The sequence below is a fragment of the Haliaeetus leucocephalus genome, unplaced genomic scaffold, assembly GCF_000737465.1.
Source record: "Haliaeetus leucocephalus isolate CR32 unplaced genomic scaffold, Haliaeetus_leucocephalus-4.0 Scaffold154, whole genome shotgun sequence".
NCBI classification, from domain to species: Eukaryota; Metazoa; Chordata; class Aves; order Accipitriformes; family Accipitridae; genus Haliaeetus; species Haliaeetus leucocephalus.
The window spans coordinates 989,107-1,011,396 of record NW_010972590.1 but is presented as its reverse complement, the minus strand read 5'-3'; the positions used below and the strand labels follow the sequence as shown (position 1 = coordinate 1,011,396).

General features: G+C 39.0%; 2 protein-coding genes across 2 annotated transcripts in view; both read right to left on the bottom strand.

Annotated features, from left to right (window-relative positions):
• Positions 1 to 2,817: 2,817 nt before the first annotated feature.
• CER1 (cerberus 1, DAN family BMP antagonist) lies at positions 2,818 to 5,140 on the bottom strand. The gene is made up of 2 exons (XM_010562080.1): positions 4,565 to 5,140; positions 2,818 to 3,153 (listed from the first exon to the last, which is right to left on the bottom strand). The coding sequence occupies exons 1-2, from the start codon at positions 5,090 to 5,092 to the stop codon at positions 2,860 to 2,862; spliced, it is 822 nt and encodes a 273-aa protein (XP_010560382.1). The 5' UTR covers positions 5,093 to 5,140; the 3' UTR covers positions 2,818 to 2,859.
• A 9,096-nt stretch (positions 5,141 to 14,236) lies between these two features.
• Positions 14,237 to 22,290, bottom strand: part of FREM1 (FRAS1 related extracellular matrix 1) — a 70,423-nt gene continuing 62,369 nt past the window's right edge. The window contains exons 38-39 of the mRNA XM_010562092.1: positions 16,035 to 16,120; positions 14,237 to 14,651 (exon numbers count right to left, since the gene is read on the bottom strand). Of these exons, the coding sequence (XP_010560394.1) occupies positions 14,452 to 14,651; positions 16,035 to 16,120 (286 nt within the window). The 3' untranslated portion in view covers positions 14,237 to 14,451. The remainder of the gene's footprint in view (positions 14,652 to 16,034; positions 16,121 to 22,290) is intronic.

Sequence of the window (22,290 nt, the reverse complement as noted above, 5' to 3'; positions counted from 1 at the left end):
CCTTTTTGACCCACTTCATTACACTAGTAGAGGCCATCATAGTTGTGCCAAGAGAAAGCAAAACCCTGTTAGCCCCTGGGCACAACAGTCCTAATACAAAATTTTTAAAGGCTGGGAGATCTGATCCAATTAACACATTCTTGATTTTGCAGAATACTGTGCTAATTACATGCAACCAGTCATTGCTGGGTTAATTAAACATTCATCCAAAAAACCTACAGCACTAATCTAATTAGCAATTACTACAGCTGTCATTACCTCTTTTCACCTACTTTTAAGCTGTGCAAATTCACACTAAGAATCTGGTGCTGCAAACTCCTTACATGAATAGCTTTCTTTGACTGCAATAATGCTTCAGCACACAGAAGGACCTTTAAAAATTAGTCTGAATACTTTACAGTCCACAATACAACTTCAGTTCCGCCATCCTTATGTGCAAAAGTCACAGTTTAGCAGTCAGTCGTGTCAAAATCACAAGACTGGAAGATTTTTCTTCTTAATTGACTTGTGATCTTACTGGGAGTGTATGTAGGTCCTAACTTCAACTGGTTGTCTGCAAGTATCAAACCTAAACCATACCTGCATTTCAGAAAAAAAGCAAATGCAGACAAACGTTCTTATATATTCACACAGCTTTAAAACATCAGTGGTTAGAAGCCTCAGAAGATTTAGCTTTTTCAGATTAAAAAATAAAGTTGGAAATAAAGAGAAAAAAGTTGGGAACTTTGATGCTTTGTGTGCTTTTCTTCCTTAGGCTTGATTAAAAATGAGCACTACTCATCATCCACAATAACTCACAAAGGTTTGATAAGGTGCTGGTAAGGCAGGGAATTGTTTCTTTGCTTTTCCACTTGCATACAGCATGCTTTAACAAAACACCAGTCATTAGGGCTGATTGCAATTGGACATGCCCCGTGAAGAGGAATCTCTACTGGAAAAAGCATGAGCCATAAAGAATTACTTTGTTCTCTGAAACTATACGGTTGCTAGCTGGTGCTACTTTGCCTGTTAGAAAACATTTTCTTTCTTTGTTCATAACCTGAGTCCATTCATGCTGAATGCAGCCTAACATGTTGAAGACAAATTTCTGAATCTGGGTGCTAGTTCATTGCACTAGCATCCTGAGAATATCGATCAGCATTATAAAGCTAGAATAAATATTAAGTTAAAATAAGTATTTGCTTTATTGCATTCAATACAAGGATGATAAGACCTTGACAGCTTGTTACTTGGAATGACATTATATATCCTGCCATAACATCCAAACAGCCATACACAGTTTGCACATCAGTCCTTAGCGTAAAGGGATAGAGAGGAGGCTTTGTTCAGTTTTAGTAAACAATTTTTATTATTTAAAAACAGGTTTATATATAATGAAAGATAACTATATACTAATCTTCAGTTCGCTCACTGCAAGTGACCTGCAGAAGCACTCAGCTATTGCAGCAGTTCAGATCCAGTATCTGAATACCATTCAGATGCAATTTTCAGTAAATATTAAACATGGGCCTTGCACTCCAAAGCCATGCTGAACATATTTTTTGACAGGGTATTAAGACACTTGGGATCACAGTGCAGTTCAAATACAACGAATCATTTACCCAACCCTGGAATTGACCAGCTATATCAATACTGATTTCCAATACCCCCAAAAAGAGCAGTGGATAGTTTAACAAGGGCCCAGGTCTGAGAGTTTGGCAATAGCAGCAGAGCAGATTCCCAGAGCACTGAAGGAGCTGGGTTAGAAATAGGCTGAAGTCTAGTTGCTGGAAGCTGATGACTGTCTGGTGTGCCAGGTCTGCAACACAAATCCAGGGAGAAGCAGCTGGAGAGAGCAGGGAAGCCAGCAGTTCGGCTAATAGCCACTGGTGCTGTGCTGGCTAGCACTAGACTCAGACCTTTCCTAGCAGAGGGTTTTCTTGGCTGTTCCTATAAAGCTATACAGGTATTGCCATGCTAATAAAATCCTCCTGCAGATTTTCTGTCATACAAATGCCTTTCTGCTTTAGTTTAGGTGTTGAGAACATTACTTAAACTTTATCTTGGAGTCACTGACAGTGTTAAAATTCATCAAACTGAAAACATGCATTGTCTTTCCACAGTGAATTTAAATAATAATGATCATTCATTTGTGATGTTTTTTGTGGAAGTATGCAATTTTTTCTATTTTTTTTTCTCCTTTTACTATGTAAGACTTTCAGTTAAAAATATGCAGAGCAAATGCAGGTGTGTAGAAGGAGAGTAAGTGGTTTCTATGGCAAAATATCCTTTGCAACCACAAAGTGTGTAAATTGTGAGGTATATTAGTTTTCACTGGGAACTGAACTCCAGCTGGGAGCAATCAGAATGACCTTAACTAGTCACAGCTTTCTATCTGCCGTATGTCTATTTATATTTTACACTCTCCAGCTACTATCTTGATGTAAAAGTAGACCTGTTTTTGCAAGGAAGAGACTAAAGCTGCATCTGTGTTGCCAATACAGCTATATTGGCAGTCCCTGCAAGCCAAGGAAATGTAAACCAGCCAATACATTAGGTTTTTGCCCAGATAAATCATGCTAGCTCTTTAGCTGTTGTTTACTAACATCCTAGAAACAATGATAGGAAAGGTGGAAAATTTTTTAAAGGTTTCCCTTGTTAAAGTAAGAACTCTACACATAAGTCCAGCATTTCTTTAACAGCTGCAGGGAAACATCTGTTACATTTTAGGTAAAATTATTGTTGAAGCAGAGAAGCAGTTCAAGTAGAAAGTCTACATCTTTAATATTTTTGTGTACCAGTGTGATGAAAGCTTTATTTGTTTTTTTTTTTCAGTGGCAAATCCTTATGATCAAGCAGTTAAGAAGTACTTTGCACAGGTTAATTGTGCTCATGTACATTTGCATGCAAGTCTGACAGTAGAGATCCAATCGCAGGGTCTTTAATCTTCGGAGTCTCACATTTACACTCTTCTACAATCATGACTTCTTTGACCACTACCACAGAACTGGTGCAGTTGAGATCCAGGCGCTTCATGGAGAACTTGCTGGGCAAGCAATGAGAACAAAAGGTATAAAGACGATCTTCTGGACCAGGAACATGAAAGGAACTACATTTTCCAAAACACAGATTATTCTGTACCATCACCTTCTCACAGCTCTCATGAGTAACAACCTGAAACAGAAAGCAGTTTGAAGTTTCTGGTACATGAATGGCCCATGGACTTTGCTAGAAGGCATGAAGGCAAAAAAACCACAAACCACCAAAATACTGTATTTTTTCTTCTCAGAACATTGACTTTAAACAAGTTTATTTTTTATGTCAAGCAAGCGGTAAAACATAAGCGCTTTAAAAAGCAAACTTTAGTGCTCCTATGGGCAATTCTTAGATTGAATAATGAAGGCAAAAACTACTTCAGTCAGAGCCTTTGTGAGCTGAAAATCAAATAGGTGGGTTTGTCATGTTTACCTTTTAATTGCTCTTTCAGTTCTACATTTCTGACATGGTTAAGCAGTCTTACCCACTTAGCAGGACTTAAAACATCATTTTGGCCTGACATTCTTTTATATAAACCACAAGCTAGGCTCAACTTTAACCTTGAAGATTTGTCTCCATGTGGAAGAGGCATAATGTTCCTTAGAAGGTTTTTTTAATGAAAATCTTAAAAGTGCAACAGAAGTTCTGTAATCTCTTGGTTTACAAGAATAACAATTCCTTGTATCAGGAGCACCTATGTGAATTCCCAAGCCATAAAAAGCTAGACTGGACTTAGCACTTTTATATTGGCATAACTGCAGCCATCCTGGAGAAAGCTTGCCATATTACATGGCACAAAAAGTAAAATGGTACAAGTTTCTAGGCCACACCTATATTTCCATATGTCTGCCAGTGAAATAAATTTAGTGAGAGGTGTGAAAATACACGGTCCTTGACAGACTGTGATTACAGAAACACTGAGAATACATGTTACCTCACGAGGAATACAGCACTTTTATCTATACTATTCGCTTGTCTTGATGTTACAATATGACAGAATGTCTTTATCTGTGCATGGGACAATTTAGCAGTTCTCCAGCATTCTTAGCACAGAATTGGATGTATGCATCAGTCTTCCAATTAGTACAGCAGAAAGGAATCCTTGCTTAGCTGTAAGAAAGCAACCAGCTTCTCCTGTAAATACTTGCCCTGGGACTCCTTGTATATGTGCATCTGTGTATATGTATATACATATATATATAAAGGTGATTCATGTATACAAGCTATTTACATGTATATTCATTGAATAGATGATTACTCACTACTGCCCTGCTTGATCAGGCTAGGTCAGAGCATCTTTACATAAAAAGAATAAATAACTCTCTGAAAATTGAATGTGTGGCTTTCCAGTGCTGCAGTTTAGCAGTTTGCCTCATCAGACTAAAGCTTTTTCAGCCTTTTTAGCTGTGTTTTTCAGCCACATATTGTGTGTGAGTGTTCTGAAGCAGCCCTATGACTTAGCAAATGAAATAACCCATGTGTCTTTAGTTGCTGATTACAAGAAGCAGGGGAAAATACACATTTATTGATCTTGGACACCTGTTCTTACCTGGGAAAAAGGCAGGGTTCTGCAGTTTTCTTGGTGCATTTCATTGGTCTTGATTGGCAGGACAACCTCTTCAGACGCAGAATTTTTCTTTAACATGAAGTGGTCCCAAAATTTCTTGGCATCTTTTCTATAGGGAGGTTCAGCCTCCCTCTTGCTGGAATAGTGGGATGGAGAGAAGTTTTCCACAGGAGAGATCTCTCTGGGTGCTGCCCAGGTTCTCAGGTCTTGGTCTGCATGGAGTTCTGCATTGGGAAGGATGAATCTGGACATCTTTTTCTCCTCTTGCTTCTCACTTTCGGATGCCGTCTGAGGAATTGCTACAAAAAAGCTTGGTTCTCCCAGGGTTTCCTCAACACCTACCGGGTTTTCCCCTACCAGCTCATGAAAACGCTGACTTCCAAGCAGATTTTTGTTCAGATAGAAAAGGTGCTGAAATGGCCTTCTGCTTTTTCTTTGCGGTGAATCTCCCTGTGGCTCTGTGGCTCCAAGACATGAGAGCACTAGCAGCTGAAGGAGAAGCAGTGGCATGATCCTGTAAAGTGCAACCCTGTAGACCTGCTGCTATTGCAGTGAACATAGTGTGCTAGCTTTATATGAGAGCCTGGTGTCAATTTATGGCTGCTGTCCGTGTGCAGAGGAGACGGGGGCTCAGGGGAGACCCTGGTGTGCCTAATTGCATTCATTTACTGTAGATTACAATTATGATAGGGGAGTTTGTGCTAAGGAAACTCTGCTTTCAATCTGGATTATGTGTATTAGAAGTTCCTATCTAAAATCTAGTAACCCAGGATGGTGTGGGGGACAGAAGGAGTCAACAGGAAGAGATGTTTGGATAAGCTGTCTAGTTTAGGCCTAGGAATTAAGGAAACATTTGAGGTTGTGTATTAGCATGTTCAATGTGGTCTTCGTTGTTTATTTTGACTTACGATTCCACAAAGCCAGAGACTGTCAAAACAGGGAGTGTTATTTCATCACAACAGGAAAAGGCAAGCTGATTAAAGTTTGCTAAAACATGAAGCTGGATCTGGAGACATCAAATCAGACCATGTTTTCAAAAGCTGAGCTAATTTTGGTCTCTTAGATTTGGGATATGACCCAAGGCCTGCAGCAGCGGCACTGCAAACTGGCAGACTGGTGCTCACACACCTGGAGTAATCTGGCAGAGAGCACTGGCCCTTGATTCACCTCCTTCACAGCAGATTTGCAGCTGCTGGAGTGCAGACGTATCTCTAGCCCAGAATAAAAGGTCCCAGGGTGAAGAAACTCTGCACCCCAGATTCTCAAAGATTAACTAACACTGCTACATCCTGTTCAGGCATCAAAGCTACTACAGACATCCTATAAAGTTGGTAAACAAAATGAGGATTTAAGCAAAACATGTTAGAGCTGACATATTTTATGGTTCTAGACATCAATGTCTCAACAGAAATATCTAAAGACTGCTAGACCCTAAACTGCAGGCATCTTTTGTAAAATTATCGTGCCATGCAACATGTGAGAAAAAAAAAATCTGATAGAACATCATACAGAGGAAAGTGTTGGGAGAAGGAAAAGATCTTTTCAATAAACATTGCAAACATTGATCCTAATCTGAAAATACCATAAGAAAATTCTGCTTCAGATAATTTGCCATTTAGGTACTCTAATCTCTAGACACTCCTGTTTTTACCAGAAAGCGTGTATTAATAGGCTCTTAAGTTTGTAGCTAATCTGTTCACTATTCTTGTAAATTTAGGTGGTCTGTACTAGATGTATGGAGTTATTTGACTTTCATTTCCAGGGAATTACTTTATTGCCTGATAATTGAAGTAAACTAATTGCCTAGCAACAGCCTTGTGAGGCACTGACTTACAACTTTAGCACAAAGCTGGTGGAGATCTAGAGCTTTTCCATACTGCATAATTCACTTAAGTTAAAATTTGTTGTGATCCTGAGACAGAAGAGGGGGAAATCCAGCAAGAATGGGGTTCACACACCAACATTAGAGTGTATTTGTGCCTTGACCTCAGTGGCATGATCTCATTGAGAGAAGCACAGCCATCAAGCACAAGCTTTACTGCTTTGTAATTTCAGCTGAAAGCAACTTAATTCTGCCACTGGTTTTGTGGCTTCCTGAAGTCTCAAGTGTGCCCTGGGAGGGCAGATTCTCCCACAATTATCACGAATGAAATCAGAAAATATTGGCATCTGCAACAAGAACTGCAGATGGGTGTGTGCAAAAAGTCCTTGCATCATATTTACACAAGCATGTGCAGCATTAAGGTGGAGCAATAATGAGTCAATGTGATGGTAGATAATTAAGTAGCCTAGAAGTGCAGTTTGAATCCTCACATCCTATCTTTATTGGCCAACAAGTTGAACTGAAGCAGTTGACCTTTGGAACTAAAATTCCTTGTATCTGGTTCGTGTTGGTAGCAGTCATTCAAAATTATTCAGCAAAGATAAGGGTATTACATTTTGAGTTTTCCTTCTTTTTTTCCTCTTCATTTTAGTTGCTTAGATTGTTACAAGACACGGGTGATACTCAGATCTATGTATTGTATTATACTGACACAGAAGGGTCTGAAAGACATTTGGCAATGTCTTTCAAACATAAGATTTGATTGAAGCAACATACATTTTTGCAGCTCTTTGCTTCAGAATTTAAAAATATAAAGCTAACTAAAACAATTTAAAGATGATTCTGTCTGGATTATAACAACACAACAGAAGTGTTCTTTCTGTTTCCTTTTGTCTGTTTCAGCTATTTTTCAGTTCCTTTGCCAGGAAGTGCCTTTTCTCTAAGTCTAGACCAGTGGTATACCAGCTCTTTCTGTTTAAAAATTCCAGCTGTGGTCTTGATCCTGTAATGTCTGTATTCAACTTTATCCATATAAGCAAAATGGCATTAAATTACTCAAAAGAATGTTTACAGAATTGAAAACTAAATGCCTGAAAGCCCCAATTTACCTCCCCTCAAAGCCTGCTTAAAAAATCCCACCACCTTCAAGGTAAAAGAAAAAAGGCTTTTAAGTCTCAGTTAAATTTTACCCCAATCTGCCCTGAAAGAAAAAAAAAAAGCATGTGTATGTGTACAGGTGTATTTTGCCCTTCTTATCTGATGTGGCTGAGGCATGGTTTGGTGCCCAGGTAGCATGTGAGTTTCTGCTGGAGGGTTCCTTTGTAGCAAGAGTATGAGCAATATCATTTTATTACTGCTGTTTACAGAGGGTTCTTTCTGCAGTTCTTCATAAAGAATAAATCATGTTGCAAGCAGCAAATATGGTACAATTGATTTAAGGATGTCTCTGTCAATGCACAGATAAAAATTAAGTAAATGGTAGTACTGGAACGATTGGGCTGTCCAGACACTTCTGTCTAAACTAAACTGGTCTGGGTTATTGGTGCAGTGCAAATATTAACAAGGAGTGTATAAAAACCTTAGTATTGGCATATATGTATAGATGTTAAGCTGCTAGTGTTACATTTGCAGTGCAGTGACACTGGAAAAAAACTGTTCAAGATCAGGATCCATTCATGGTACGTACTGTTCTACCCTGTAACATGCAGTAGGACTGCCTTAGAGGGCTTCAGATGTAAAAGCACAAAATATTATTTACAGAAGTGTAGGAAAGAAGACTGAAGCAAAGCCGTGTCAGCAAGTCACTCTGCAAGCCAATCTGCAACCCAAAGGCAGAAAACAGAGCTGTCTTCTCCTCTAGGTCAAGCCAGTTCTAGTTCATGGGGTTTTTTGGATGGCTTTACCTAAGATCTGCTGAGAGCCAAAAGCAGCATGCCAGCTCTGGTTCTGCGAGGCCAGTCTAATACTGTTCCTTCATGTCTATGACAGTAAGCTGCGGCAGCTTTCCAAGAGACAAAGTTGGTAAGATACAGGACCTGGTACATCACAGTTTGTTCTATATTTACATACTGTCTAAACCTGTTCTGGAGTCAGCTGCCTGTATAACCATGCACAGGTAGTAGATCTATCCTCAGCCCCTCAGCTCAGCCAGGAGCCTGCCTGCATTATGGGAAGGCATCCCAGCTCGGACAGCGAGTTTGGAGAATCATTCTGAAGTTAAAAATAGTAAGTATTTATAACTCTCTTTGTGGTGACATCAACTGCATAGGCTAATAATTGACAACAGAGATTGGACTGGGCACATAATCATTATGTTCCAAATACAGCTAATCTCAGATTTCTACAAAAAGCAGTGCTGTATCTTTTATAAAAACTTGTTTTCCTGCCTGATTACCCTTTCATATAAGCATAGCACATGTTTTCACTGTATTTTGGTTGTTAAATCTTGTGGCTAAATGTAGCAGTGTCTTTCCAGCAGGCTTTGATTTGCCTTCATAGTAGCAATTTATTCAGGACATTCTGTTTTCACTAGAAATAGTCACTGTGAATGTTTGCCCATCCTTTTAAAACTGTCAGGTCTATAGATGACAAGTGCTATGCAAATGCAAAGTATTATTCATTTGTTTCAGAGCCGGAGTTTATTCAGTCATTATGGACATAAACTGAGTAATTAGTTACACTGCCAGTTGATGCCTAAAAATAATTCTTAGGCAGTGCTTGAATTACTTGCCTTCTGTTGAGCTAAATAGTGTCATCATAGCATGATTGATGATTAAATCATTAAAATGGATTTTATATATTACAGCCCAATTCAACATCCTGTCATTTTCAAAACATATCCTATGTAGACAAACTTGTATCCAGATATATCTTCTACAGAACCCATATGAAGACCTCAGAACTAATGAAATAGCACTATTCAGTTTATTCTCCAATTATTGTACTTACCAAAGAAAGCCATCTGTGGTCTTTGTTTTACTGAGTTTCAGGGAAACAGATCACATACAGGCCTCACGGGAAAGTTATAATTACAAAGCCAGAAGGCTTTTTACAAGGTATGATAGGAAAGAACAGACAATAAATCTGTTTAGTTTTGTACCTTCAACCTTAGATACTGTACATCATGAATTCCTCCCTTTGCTATTCAGTTTCAAGTCCTCTGTTGCAGTTTCTTCACTGTTTTATACCTTTCTGTTCACATTTCTCTGTTTCTTTTATCTGTGTTGTAGCCACAGAACTGAGAACAGTCTTAAGTTTGAAACTGCTGCCAAAATGTAGATGCTCACACTTGAAAATGTTCGCGTGTGTGTCCAGCAGGGCTAGGATAGGTGTACTTTTATGCGTATTGGCAGATGTTCTCATGGCTGTAGGTATGTACACGTGATGCAATGGGTGGTTTTCTCGCTACTATAATTGTCAGGCTGGTAGATTTTGGACAGGTGTCCACCTCCTGAAGCATCTCCTGAATGGTACTGGCACATATGTACTGCCTACTTGAGAATGTACTCAATTCCAAACCCAGCCTGAGGAGCTATGTTGGGTATGTGCTTGATTGCTGCAGGTTGTTAAGCTGTAGGACAGTGAGCCAGGGCAGAAAGATTCTAGGCAAAGAGACATTTCAGTCTTCAGCAAGACACATCGTTCTCAGATTGCTGTGAATAATTTCAGAGAACAGTGGTGATTCACTGAAGAGTTTGACAACACCAAGAAAATATTTGTAACGTACTCCAAGGAAGAAGATGCAGATAAGGTTTCTTTTGTTAAAGTAAAAATATGTTTAGACTTACCTGAAAATTTCATCTGCGTGAATAAAATGATATTCTTTTGCTTCTTTTGCTTATATCCAGTACTTCAGATACCAGATTCCTATTCATTAGGACTACTTCTAACTGAAAACAATACATTATCTCAATGCTATAAAAATAAACAAACAAACACTATTGTGTTCTTGTCTTCTGACCTTATACTGCTTATGTACTGATGTAGAGGATGGTAGTTAAGCAATGGAATTAGAGTAGCAGAGTTCTCCATATTACAAGCAGCATAGCTTCTTAAAGGGTAATAAGAGAGGAGAACTGACATCTGTATCTCTTCTGTGAAGATGGCTGAGGTTACTGAGGGACAATGACTGTTTTTTTCACATTCTCCTTTAAATCAAGAATCATATTAAAACTCAATTTTATGGACTGACAGTCTTTCTTGAATTCATCTTTCCTCTTGTATATTTGCTTGCAGATCTCTAACTATTCTTAAATTTACTTCTCAAAATAAACAGCATTTTCTCCTTTAAAAATGGTTTGTTCATGATACAGAGGTCCTTATAGTATTAATTCAGGAATAGGCTCATGCAGAAGAAGAAACAGAATTCAGAAACAGCAGGGAGTAAATAATAGGTATATTATGCTTAACTGTAAGTGCGCTTTTATTATGCCCAACACTATTGTTTTTATCACTAGTAAAAAGCTTTTGTGAGATTATGAAACTGAAGAAATACTTATTCACCAAAATATGTTTCAGTTTTGTATTAACACACATTACAAAGTTAAACATAACAATATAGATAGCGTTCTGAATACATGAATTACAATAGCACCAGTCTTGTGATGAAAATAATGTAGAATCACAGTATTCACTGAATTATATATATAATTCTCTCAAAGCTATTTTTATAATTTTAGAATAGGTGAATAAAGACTTGAAGGCATTCAGTAAGTTTCAGTGTGTACAAAAGAGATCTGGAAAACTTTTCTGTTTTTTTTCAGATTAAAAACTTGATCTCTGTGAAGTTAATAGCAATACAAATGTTTTAGAATATTTTGGTTTGGAAGAAGTGCTCCTGTGGCCAGTTGCCTATCCATTTTTTTCATAACCACTGTCTTTGAGTCTACTTCTCTGTCAAATTTGTTTGAAACTGGTCAACAGATTTAAAGGATACTTGACAAGGACAGAAGGTGGTTAAAAGTGACAGCTACACAACAAGCTCATGTTGCCCATTCCTTCATAGAAATCTAGGCTAACCACCGGGTTCTTTTAACTGAGCTATTGTGTCTTGCTTTTGTTACTCTTAAAAGGTATGTAGATAGTTCTGATGAAATAAATCCTTTGTTTATCCAGAAAGTGTGGCATCCATAGGTGAACACCAGAATTTACATGCTCCTTGTTCTTACTTTCAGTGTCTTGAAATTCCCCTGCTGATGCTGATCCTCTGAAGACTGATTTTCCCCTGAGTTTACTCAGAGTCTAATTCAAAAGTATTGAAGACTGGAGAGATTCCCAGTGACTTCTCAGGATTTTAGGCCCTTCCTTTACTAAATCTCTTAGAGACAACAACTTCCTATGGCAACAGAAAAACTGATTTATTTGTGTTTTCCCTGATTTGAGTGTGTCATATTTTTAAACTCTAGTATTCTAATAAAAGCTGTAAAAATCTATGAAAAAATACTTCATTTTTAAGGACAGAAAAATTAAAATTGATGAATAAATTTTTGGTAGAGTTCATTGTATTGAAAAACAATTCATCAGCCTTTCAGGGCAGAAATATCCTTGCACTGCAATGTAAGAATTTTAGTTTCATTAGTGTATTGTACTAGATCTAATGAAACCAGTAAACACATACAGTTTGGACAACAGCCTATTGTGTACTGAAATCCTCATACTCTTCAATCACTTTAAAGTAGTTCAAATGAAATACAGAAAAGGGAAATTCACCCTTCTTCTCACAAAAGCAAACCTCTGAGATCACTGTTGTCTCAGACTAGGCATGAGTCATTGATTAGTTACTGATTAAGTAACAAGCACCTTGGTCAAAATTCCCTCTCTGTTGATGTCATTCATTTATTAAATAATTAGGAGAGGTATTTAAATAATCTTGACAGGCTTTATCAAGATAGCACCAATAAACTCAGTAGTTTATATAAAAAGAAGGCCCTAAAGACATAAAAGTTTATGTTTATGTCTAACCAAGCTCTCTGAGTCAATTTTCCCTGGAATTCCAGAACACAAGAGATCCCAAGACTGCTTTTTTTAGATCCTAATTTTTTTGCAGTGAGAACTATCAGAAATAAAAACAGGTCTAGATAGGTACTCAGGGGTACTAGGTTTGGGCAATTCTTGAAACAATTAGCCTATCTATGTTGCTCTAGTAAACTCCTTAAGCAAAAGTGTTAGTGTCTAGCAAAAGTGTCTAGAAGCTTGGCATAAGGATTACCATGACAAAAAAAAGAAATCCTGGAAATATTTTCGTCTGTGTCTGTTGATACCAACAATAAGGGTGAGGAGGTTCTGTCCACAGTATTTTTCCTCTAATTTTGTAATGTACTTGTGCTTGTCTGCAAAGTTGTTTCAGAAAGGTTCTCTCCTTTATACAGACTGTCCAGCTACTCACATGCATATTCATTTAACATGTCACAGGCAAGGAGGAAGGATAAGTAACCCATGCATGCCAAAGGCACAGAGGAGGGCTAAATAATCCCTGAAACAGTGTCCCTCAGTGCAGAGAGGAGAGGTGATTCTGCTGCATCTGTCCTTGGCAGGACTGTGAAACTGCTGTGAGGAACCCTAGAAGGAGTTTTTGCACCTCTGCTGCAAATAGTGTACAGATGCAATTCATCCAGAGGCTGCCTGAATAGACAAGCTGATAGGGGGCAAGGGGAGGATCAACTGCTGGCAGCAGGCAGGCAGATGGGATGGATGAGAGTTTGTAAGGTACAGGGCAAATTCACCCTACTCAGTGCCACACCAACTGTCATGCACTCATTATGGGCAGAGGGAGGGCTTGAGAGGAGCTTTAATTTTTTTATTTTTTTTTTAGGAAGCTTATGACTTGTTTCTTCTTTTAATTTTAAGGCAGGCAGTACGAAGGTCCTGAAGGAAGTTTTTTGACAGGTCAAATATAAATTTGCTATAATGTTATGAAATGATAACACTGAAACTGCATATATTTAAACTAAGTTAAAACTAAGTTATGGGCAGCTGTTTTTCCCTATTAAAAGCTGATTTTTAAGCCCTTCTCAGAACTAAATCTGGATTTCTAATTATTATTTTTAAAAACCTCAAATCCCTAATAAGGACTTAGATTAATACTTTTCAAAAGCCATAGCTGCTTTAGTACAAAATACATTTCACGATTACATTGGTTTATACACACATATAAATCCTATTGATGTTCATGTATCACTGAATATCCCAAGATAATATTCTAGGATTAAGCTTTAGTATTAATTTTTTTGTGTAAATCATCCTTTGATATAGCATCAGATTTACAGAGGTCCCATTATTTAATTACACTAAAAATTACAGTACCATCCTGCAACTCCAAAAAAACATTGAACAGTTTTGGTTAGGAATGTGAAACAATAGGCAGCTCTGTGTGATTAGGATCTGAAGCTGGCCTTGGGAGGTAGAAAAAGAAAGAAATACAAGGCTTTGCTCCTGTTGGTACTCTGTCACCAAATCCTGTCATTGGTATTTTTCTAAGATATTGTACTAGGGCATCCATGAAAGAAGCCTCACTCTCCTGACATAATGTCCCATCCCTCCCCTCATGACCCAAGAGAACCTGTTTTTAGCCAGCAGAATCTGCCCTCATTTCCACCCCAAACAGCCTTCCTCTTTTTGTGACTGCAGGGTAAAACTGCAGGTTTTATTGCAACAAATTAAAGCAACAGCCAATTCACAACCCTTCCTTAAGAGCGAAGCAAATCAACTGATGTGCTACTTTCTTTTTGTTAAAAAAAAAAAAAAAGTATTTTTAGACAGAAATGTGATGACAGCCTTCAGGCCTAGCTCTTTGGTGTAAAAATACATACAAGTAAGTGACAGATCAAAGCCTTTGGGGAGAGTTCAAAACCTTGACCTGGACTTAATCTTTGCAACTGACCTGTATTCCTTGGTTAGAGTCCAATGCATCTGCACTTCTGGCAGCATATAAAGTAAACCTTGCTGGTAATTAGGACAGTTTTCTACCTGCACACCCTCACATGTCTGCAGATAAATAAAACTGAAACAACATGAATGTCCACATGCTTTCACAGGGATCCTCCATTCCTTACAGCTTTCTTGAACATACATAGCTGTTCCATTTGACCTTCCTGCAGTCAGTTGCTTGCCATTTTCCTCGCTTCTGCACCAATACACAATTTCTTCCTCTCTTTGGAAAGTGGTAGGAGCCTCTTCTCCAATTCATGTAGGTTACAGGTTCTCCTCCATTCCACTCCCAATGTCCAGGATTGACTTGGTCATTCAAGCCTGTGTGAAATCAGTAAGACCAAATCAGTGATGTTTATCATCTCTGGAGTGTGATGCCAACAGAAGCATGTTGTTATATACCTTTGTTAAAAAATGCATACAATATTGTGCTGAGAGAAAAAACCCATCTGGAAGAATACAAGGAAAACACAATTTAATATTTCGTAAGGCCATCTGAATCACAATTAGTGCCATCTGAATAAGGGAAAATACACTTTTCCACATTATTGCCTATTTTAAATGTTTTCTCTCTTTCCATCTACTGCACGTCTATCACCTCTCAGGTTTCTTTTTTGATACCTAAGATGCCAAGCAGAATGTTGTATTCAAGTCTGGGCAGCCTCAGACGTCTTCAGATTCCTTCTGAAAATAAAATCCTGCAGATCTTTGTAGACCTTGTTTACACTGTTGAAATTAACAGTTGTAAAATTAGGTTGTGTTAATTAATACAGTCGAAAACATGTCTTTTCACTTAGCCTCTGACCAACATGGGTGGCATACTTTCAGATGTGATGTGTCTTCTTAGCTAGAAGAGACCAAGATCAGAAAATTGACACAATGGTCTTGTAGTCTTTATTCTTATCAGAGGAGTTTGTTTCTCTCAGGTTAACAATCATGATACCATGTAACATGATCCCAAACTGACTAGTTTTTAAAGTTAATTTAGTATAGCTAGTAAATCCATCTCAGAAAATTACTAAGCACTGAAAATTGCAATTCATAATTGGAAAAAAGAACCTAAAATGTGGACAGTATAGCAGAAACAAGAAGGGCTAAAAGAAAACAATAGCACTAGTCCGTGAGCTAAGGTAGTCATTCACATAAAAGGATCAGGAGGTACAGAGAAGGCTCATCTGAGTTCTTTCCATTTCTCCTTAAATGAAAGCTGTATAATAAGAAATAGCTAAATCTAAAATGATATGATGAAATCTTTAGCTGATCGTCTAATTAATTCACGAGATTTCTGATAAAAGATGACACCGTTAAATTAGAAGTAACATAAATAATTATTTAAAGTAAAGCTAAAAAAAAAGAGAAATTGGAGATAAATAAAGTAACAGTCAAAAGAAAGGTGAGATAAACAAAAGAGGAGGAGCTCCACCAGAACTTATTTTACCAGCTTGTATTAAAATGGAAAAGGGTTGAAGGCAAAAGCTATCCAGCAATAGGAACATGATAAACTCTTCTTTTTGATAAAGACTTATAAAATTAGCCAGGTAAATTATGGCTTTCATTTTAGGCCTTGCTCTGAAATAAAACCAGTAGAAAGTTGAGGACAATGCAATGTTTGAAAACTGGGCTGGAACTGCTGCAGCAGTTTCTGCTTTCCAAGGTGCACAGGAACTGTAATCCTCAGAGAGGACAGAGAGCTGATGTACTTGCCTATCCAAAAGGGCTTCCTCCCACTGAAGTCCCACAGCCACTGCATGTGTTGTTCATTAGCCACGCTTGCTAGACTCCCCAGGTATCTAGACTCAAGGAGAGAGGACAGAGTAATTAGGATTCCACAGAGTGACAGACAGCTCCCATCGACTTATCAACAAGGGGCACTGATTCTAGTATAAAGCATATAAATAGCCTTTCACAGGAAAACCACTACTTCCTGGCATGAAGAAATAATTACATGGAGATAAAGTCTTAAATTGCTGGATTACTTGGAGTGGAAGCAAAGTCTTAGTCTGATTTTTCTAACAGAAAAATTAAATCAGCTGGGCAACTGAAATAAATGTATACAGGAAATGTGTACCTCATACTCACAGACTGTGTTTTAACCATTGACAAAATCATTGCTACATTCTTTTCTTTAAAATAATAATCTGCCTGCACTAAAATCTAAGCCACTGAAAGACACAGCTCACCCACTTAGTAGCAGAGCAGACTATATCTTTTTAAAATTGTGTTCTGACAAAGCTAAAGCTTTGAATAACACAGTTAAAATCTTGGCCACATTTCGAAACAGATCCAAGAGCATGTAATTTAGGGGTCTGGCTTAAAGTGGTAGTGTGGTTCTGAGAGGTAATGTTGGGTTGTCTGCAATCACGATGTGTTTAGTTCAGATTGGAGAGCAGTTGTGGTGTGTATTAACCAGACTATTTCAGAATTAATCCAATGCATAAGCTCTGCTCTGTGTTTGTACTTAAAGTATACCAACCCCAAAGGAGGACTTGCAAACCCTAGCCACTGAGGGCCTTGCCACAGTGAAGTCTTCCAACTAGTACCAAGCATGCAAGCACCAGCAGGCTGCTCTTAAGCCATTTAGAGATCAGGCTAAATCCTGAAGCATTAAGAGTCAAATGGCATCCTTCACATTTGCCAGGAACTGTCAGCCATCAGTGGCTCCACTTTCTTATTTATCTGTCTTTTTGCCTGCCTTGATATCCTGTCACCTTTTTACCTGTCACACCTGCTGTTGCCTTCCCTCCGATGCTGAGCCTCTGTCATTTCTCTTGTCCCGTATTTCTGACTGCCAGTCAGCCTAACAGTGATGCCAACCCTTTCAGCCTCCCAGAAGATCCCAGGTGATGCTTGATAGGGCCTAAGCAAACAACACTGCTCATCAAAACGTGTTTTAGGAGAGCCAAAAACTTTTCTAGCAGCAGAATAAGTCAATGGCATTATGAGGATTTTGCTAATTTCATGACTGTTGCCAGATAACAGAGACAGGAGATCAGTACTGCTCCAGAGGAGTTAAAGACTGTCTTCTTTTAAAAGCTGGGACAACAACCAGACCTCAAGAGTGGCACAGCCGACTTGAATCCACTATGGAGACCATGAACAGATCTTTGGGTGTGAGCCCACTGCCAAGCCTGCTGCCCAGTTAGAGACCCATGCCTGGAGCTCCATTCCTGTTTGCTGCCTTGTATCTCTTCTAACAGTACTGATCCTGTGGATGCCATATAATGCCACACAAGATAGGGAGGCAGGCAAATTTTACATCAGGAAGAATTCAAAGTAGTAGCCTACGATATTCTGCACAGTCCCTACCGCACAAAATCTGGACCATTCCTTAATCTGGGCACGCAGGGGCATGGTGTGGAACAAGTTCATTGTAGTGCTGATGGGATGCTCCTGCTGCAAATGCCTCCTCCATTACGCCTGCAGTCAACCAAAGCAGCAGGGGATTCACCCTCTGCTCGGCTTTGCACAGTGGGTCCGCCAAGGCCTGCAGGACAGCTGAGTGTTAGCCCTCACAGCCTGCGTAATCACGGCTGCCCTAGACCAAGCACCACACAGTAACTTAGGTCCCATCAAGGGCCCCCCAAGTTCAGGGTCCGGCCGACAACAAAGTGTAAAGGATCTTGTTGACATCTGTGTACACTCTCCTCAGGTGGAGGTGTGGCAGGTTGGCCTCAGAACCTTTGATCATGGCTTTACAAATGGCAGACTCTCCCAGCACAAAGTGGTCGGCAACTGTCTGGTAGGGGACAGGATTGTGCACCCGCCTATGGCAGAGGCTCCCAAAACTTCATCCAGTGAAGCTCCCAACAGAGGCTTTGACTGTGCCTCTCGTCATGTTAGAGTTTCATGCATGGTGTTGGTGCCTGTATGTCCCAAGGGTGACATGATTCCACACCTCTGGGCCCATCTACCAGGCGTGAAATCTCCAGTGAAGCGGGAACAAAGCTGTTAACACTGACAAAAGCTCTTGGAAAATTTTGTACTCTGTCTTCTTCCTCAGACAAAAAGTCCAGGTGAGCAGGCTCAGTTAATTCAGGGTGTCCTTCCAGGGTAACTGATCCACCAGCAGGATGCCATTCCCCCTCACTGACAGTGGCTGGCCACTGACCAAACTTGGGGCTAAGAAGAGATTTGGGCAGCAGTCTCTGTGATATCACTACTAGCTGATCAAGAACGAAAATAGGGTATTTTATCTGGCTTCTGCTTAAGGACAACCAAAGCCCTGGAACTAAGTCATTTACTTCAAGTAAGCATAGCTTACTGCTGTTGTTTCAATTGTTTTAGAAAACGTGAAAATGAAAAGCATCAATATGTATCAGTAAATGCTATATCGTTTATGACATACAAGGGTGGTCTGAGCAAGAACGGTTTGAGACAAGTACCAGGGACAGACTTCAGCACTGTGAAAGGAAAGCACTGCAATAATTATAATGTTATCTAATCTTTTCTCCATAGGAGTGCTTTTTAAATACAGCCTGAGACACACACGTGACTGAAGAGAGAACAACCATTCCAATTGTTACAACTAGTCAGGGGTTTTGATGTGTTGTAGGGAAATGAGTCCTGAAGGAACATACCACTTATGATAATATTACTAACTGTGCCTCTAGGCAGGAAATGACAAGATAATGTTATTTACGGAGTTATGTAAATCTAACACTTCCTAATTTAAATTACTTTAGAGAAGGGGTCATAATGCCTTACTGAAAGGAAAAAAAAAAAACAAAACCAAACAAACCACACAGCACTGATTTCTCTGCTAAATAAGTCCATTTGAAATCATTCTTCTGTGCTTTAAAATTTTTGCTATCAAGTCAAAAGCATACGTCATCTTAGAGAAGCTGCCCAAATTAAGAAAATATTTTGAGTAGCCAGTATTCAATATTTTGAAGTATTATATGCAAAACACTTAGCACAAAGACTTTGCTGATTTTACATTAAATTATCCAATACATTTAAAGGAGCTTTGTACCATTCTGATAAATTTAACTTCAGCAAAAGCACACTTGACTAGCTATGAAGGTCTCCGCAGCACAGGAGGACATTTAATTTGAACTGCTGTAGTAAATCCATGTCCTATATGGATAGTGAAGTCAGGGGATTGACTGACACGCTCTGCTTATCCCAGGCTTTTGTTTGATCACCTAGAGAGTAATCCTGGTGCCTTGAAATAGGTGTCTAGTGTTGCTTACAACGCCTTGTGGTATTCAAAACATTCAGATGAAGCTGGCAGACATGATGCAGAGCTTGCAGGAGCCCTGCATTTCCAGAGTGGCAGCTGAAAGTCAGACAAGATACACTGAGCCTTTGAAATGACTGTAGCTAAATCCCTATGCTGGAGTCACTAGAAATAATATAAGTTAAATCATTCTTTTACAGAACAAGCACAGCATTAGGAGAGGAGGGCAGCAGGGTCCATCCTGCTTTGCAGTAGGCAACACTGAGCCATCATGAAGGGTCTAACCTATTACTTTAGATGTGGTTCTGGCTGTGATTCCCAAGGACTGAGGCCACATGCTGCTAATATACAAACACCAAACAAAACAGCCGCTGCCTTACAAAGCTGGCAGTAAAAGATCTGAAATCAGACCATATTTAAGCTCTAACAAAATGTTCAACTTCAAGAAGATGAAGGTATAATATGACTAACAAAGCAGAAGATGCAACTGTGGGTTTTGTCTATACAGTGAAGAGTCCCTTCAACAACAGCCATGAAACCATCTCACATGTGAGTGAGCCCTGCTGCACTGACCCTTGAGGAGAACATGTTCTTAAGGGATAAACAAGAACTGTAACATAAATCACCAAAATTGCTGCTAAATCAGGCTGCTGTGGGATCACTCAGCCGTAATATCCCCCAGATGCTTCTCTTCATGTTGCCAAGGGCCTCTTCATGCATACAAAACAAAGCTAGAGAATGGAGTTCTTAAACTACCTTTCTCTCCAATGTGTTGGAGAAGGGTTAGATGTGGTGCAAGACTTTCACAGCAATTAGCTGATATTTTTTGCACCCACATTATCACCGTGGCATACAGCAACTTACGTCAAGACAAGTACATTTTTGTGTCTGCTTCTACCCCTATACATGGAAACTGAAAAAATGGTTGGTATGCCAACAAATGGATGCAATGTAGTTCAAAGCTCGTTAGAAGCCCAAACAGGTTTGCATAAGGCCACATGCATATAGTTATGTCCAGACAATAATTGCTTCCGCAATAAATTGACATCATTGCTTTGATGGAAGAGAATCATAAAATCATAGAATACCAGGGTGGAAGGGACCTCAAAGATCATCTGGTTCAACCTTTCTTAGCAAAAGCACAGTCTAGACAAGATGGCCCAGCACCCTGTCCAGCAGAATCCTAAAAGTGTCAAATGTTGGGGAATCCAACACTTCCCTGGGGAGATTATTCCAATGGCTGATTATTCACATTGTGAAAAATTTTCCTCTTGTGCCCAGTCAGAATCTCCCCAGGAGTAACTTGTACCCATTACCCCTCATCTTTTCCATGTGACTCCTTGTAAAAAAGGAAGTCTCCATCTTCTTTGTAGTCATCCTTTAAATACTGGAATATGGTGATAGGGTTTCCCCTAAGCCTTCTTTTCTCAAGGCTGAAGAACCCCAGTTGTCCCAGTCTTTCCTCATATGGCTGGCTTCCCAGTCCTTTGACCGTCTTTGTGGCCCTTCTCTGGACCCTCTCCAGCCTGTCCACATCTTTTTTGTATAGCTTGGTCTCAAGTCCATCATCTCAGAATAACAGTGTTTTCTCTAAGAGGTTAGGAGGTTGGTTAGTTGGAGGCTGTTACTGAAACAACTTTAACAATGCTTGTGCTTTTTTCCTGTTCTGTATAACAGAAAAAGTCTAGGAAGAAAATTGGATAGAAGTTTAAGATAATCCCATTTTTGTAGTAATGAAAATGATTTTTATTTTTCAGTGAAATTGGCTGATTTACTGAAAGTCAATTCTAATCTTTTCACTTAATGTCTCATGTTTGTTTGATCTATTAAAAAACTGAGGATTGAGGTCCATGCTGATTTTATTTGCTTATTGGAAATGTCAGCTATATAAATGTCAACAGTAGGAGTATTAATAACAGAAATACCACAACTGGTGGTGGTGGTGATTGTTGGGGGGGCACCTGGGCAAAAGCACAAAATAAAATGTACTAAGCTATCTTCTTGTACCACTTTTAAGTGTGTGCTTGGGGTTGTACTTTTGTAAATCAGTTCCAGATGGAGACCAGTAGCACTCCATTTACCAGGATAAAGCTACTTCATTCTGTGGTAGTCTGACATTAACTGAATCATCACTGCCCCATGATTCATTTGCTTGCTGATTCAGTGATATGCCTTGACTTTTTGTGTAGGTGTTTAACTCTGTAATTAATTTACTGTTATTCAGTTTAACATCTACATTTCACACTATAACCTTCAGCAAGAAGTTACCACCCACAAATAATATGGGTCACCAGGAGCACACTCTTTTAGGAAATGGGGAACACCTCCCAGCAGAGTGACATATGTTCCCAAGGGATCAATTGAATGCTGAAGCTTTCAGAAAAAAATATTAGAATACTCACAACTTACATATTTGTTTGGATAAGTAACAGAATAAAAGCAGGTGATAGAAAACCATTTCAGGAGCTGAAATTTTAAGTAAGCCAATTAACAATGTGAAATTTGTGGTAAGCTCACAAGAGCAGGTAGCATTTACATTCTAGTAAAAAATAACTTCCATCAGCTGGGAGGTATTAGAACCAAGACTTTCCTTTTGCATATTACCAAGACAACATAACCTCACACAACTGAATGGAATGAATCTAGGTTTATTATGCATGCTTGTCCACATTTCATGTTTCCTGCATGTCCTTCAACCACTTATGGAATATATTCTCTTTCTCCCATCTCCAACTCTTCCCTGTTTCAATTTTCATTTCATGGAGTAATGGAGAGGTCTGT

Excerpts from the sequence above, each read along its gene's own strand:
- CER1 (XM_010562080.1), bottom strand. The coding sequence starts at position 5,092 with ATGCCACTGCTTCTCCTTCAGCTGCTAGTGCTCTCATGTCTTGGAGCC. Across the intron at positions 3,154-4,564 it reads GAACCCTGCCTTTTTCCCAG|GTTGTTACTCATGAGAGCTG; the intron begins GTAAGAACAGGT and ends TTTCTGTTTCAG.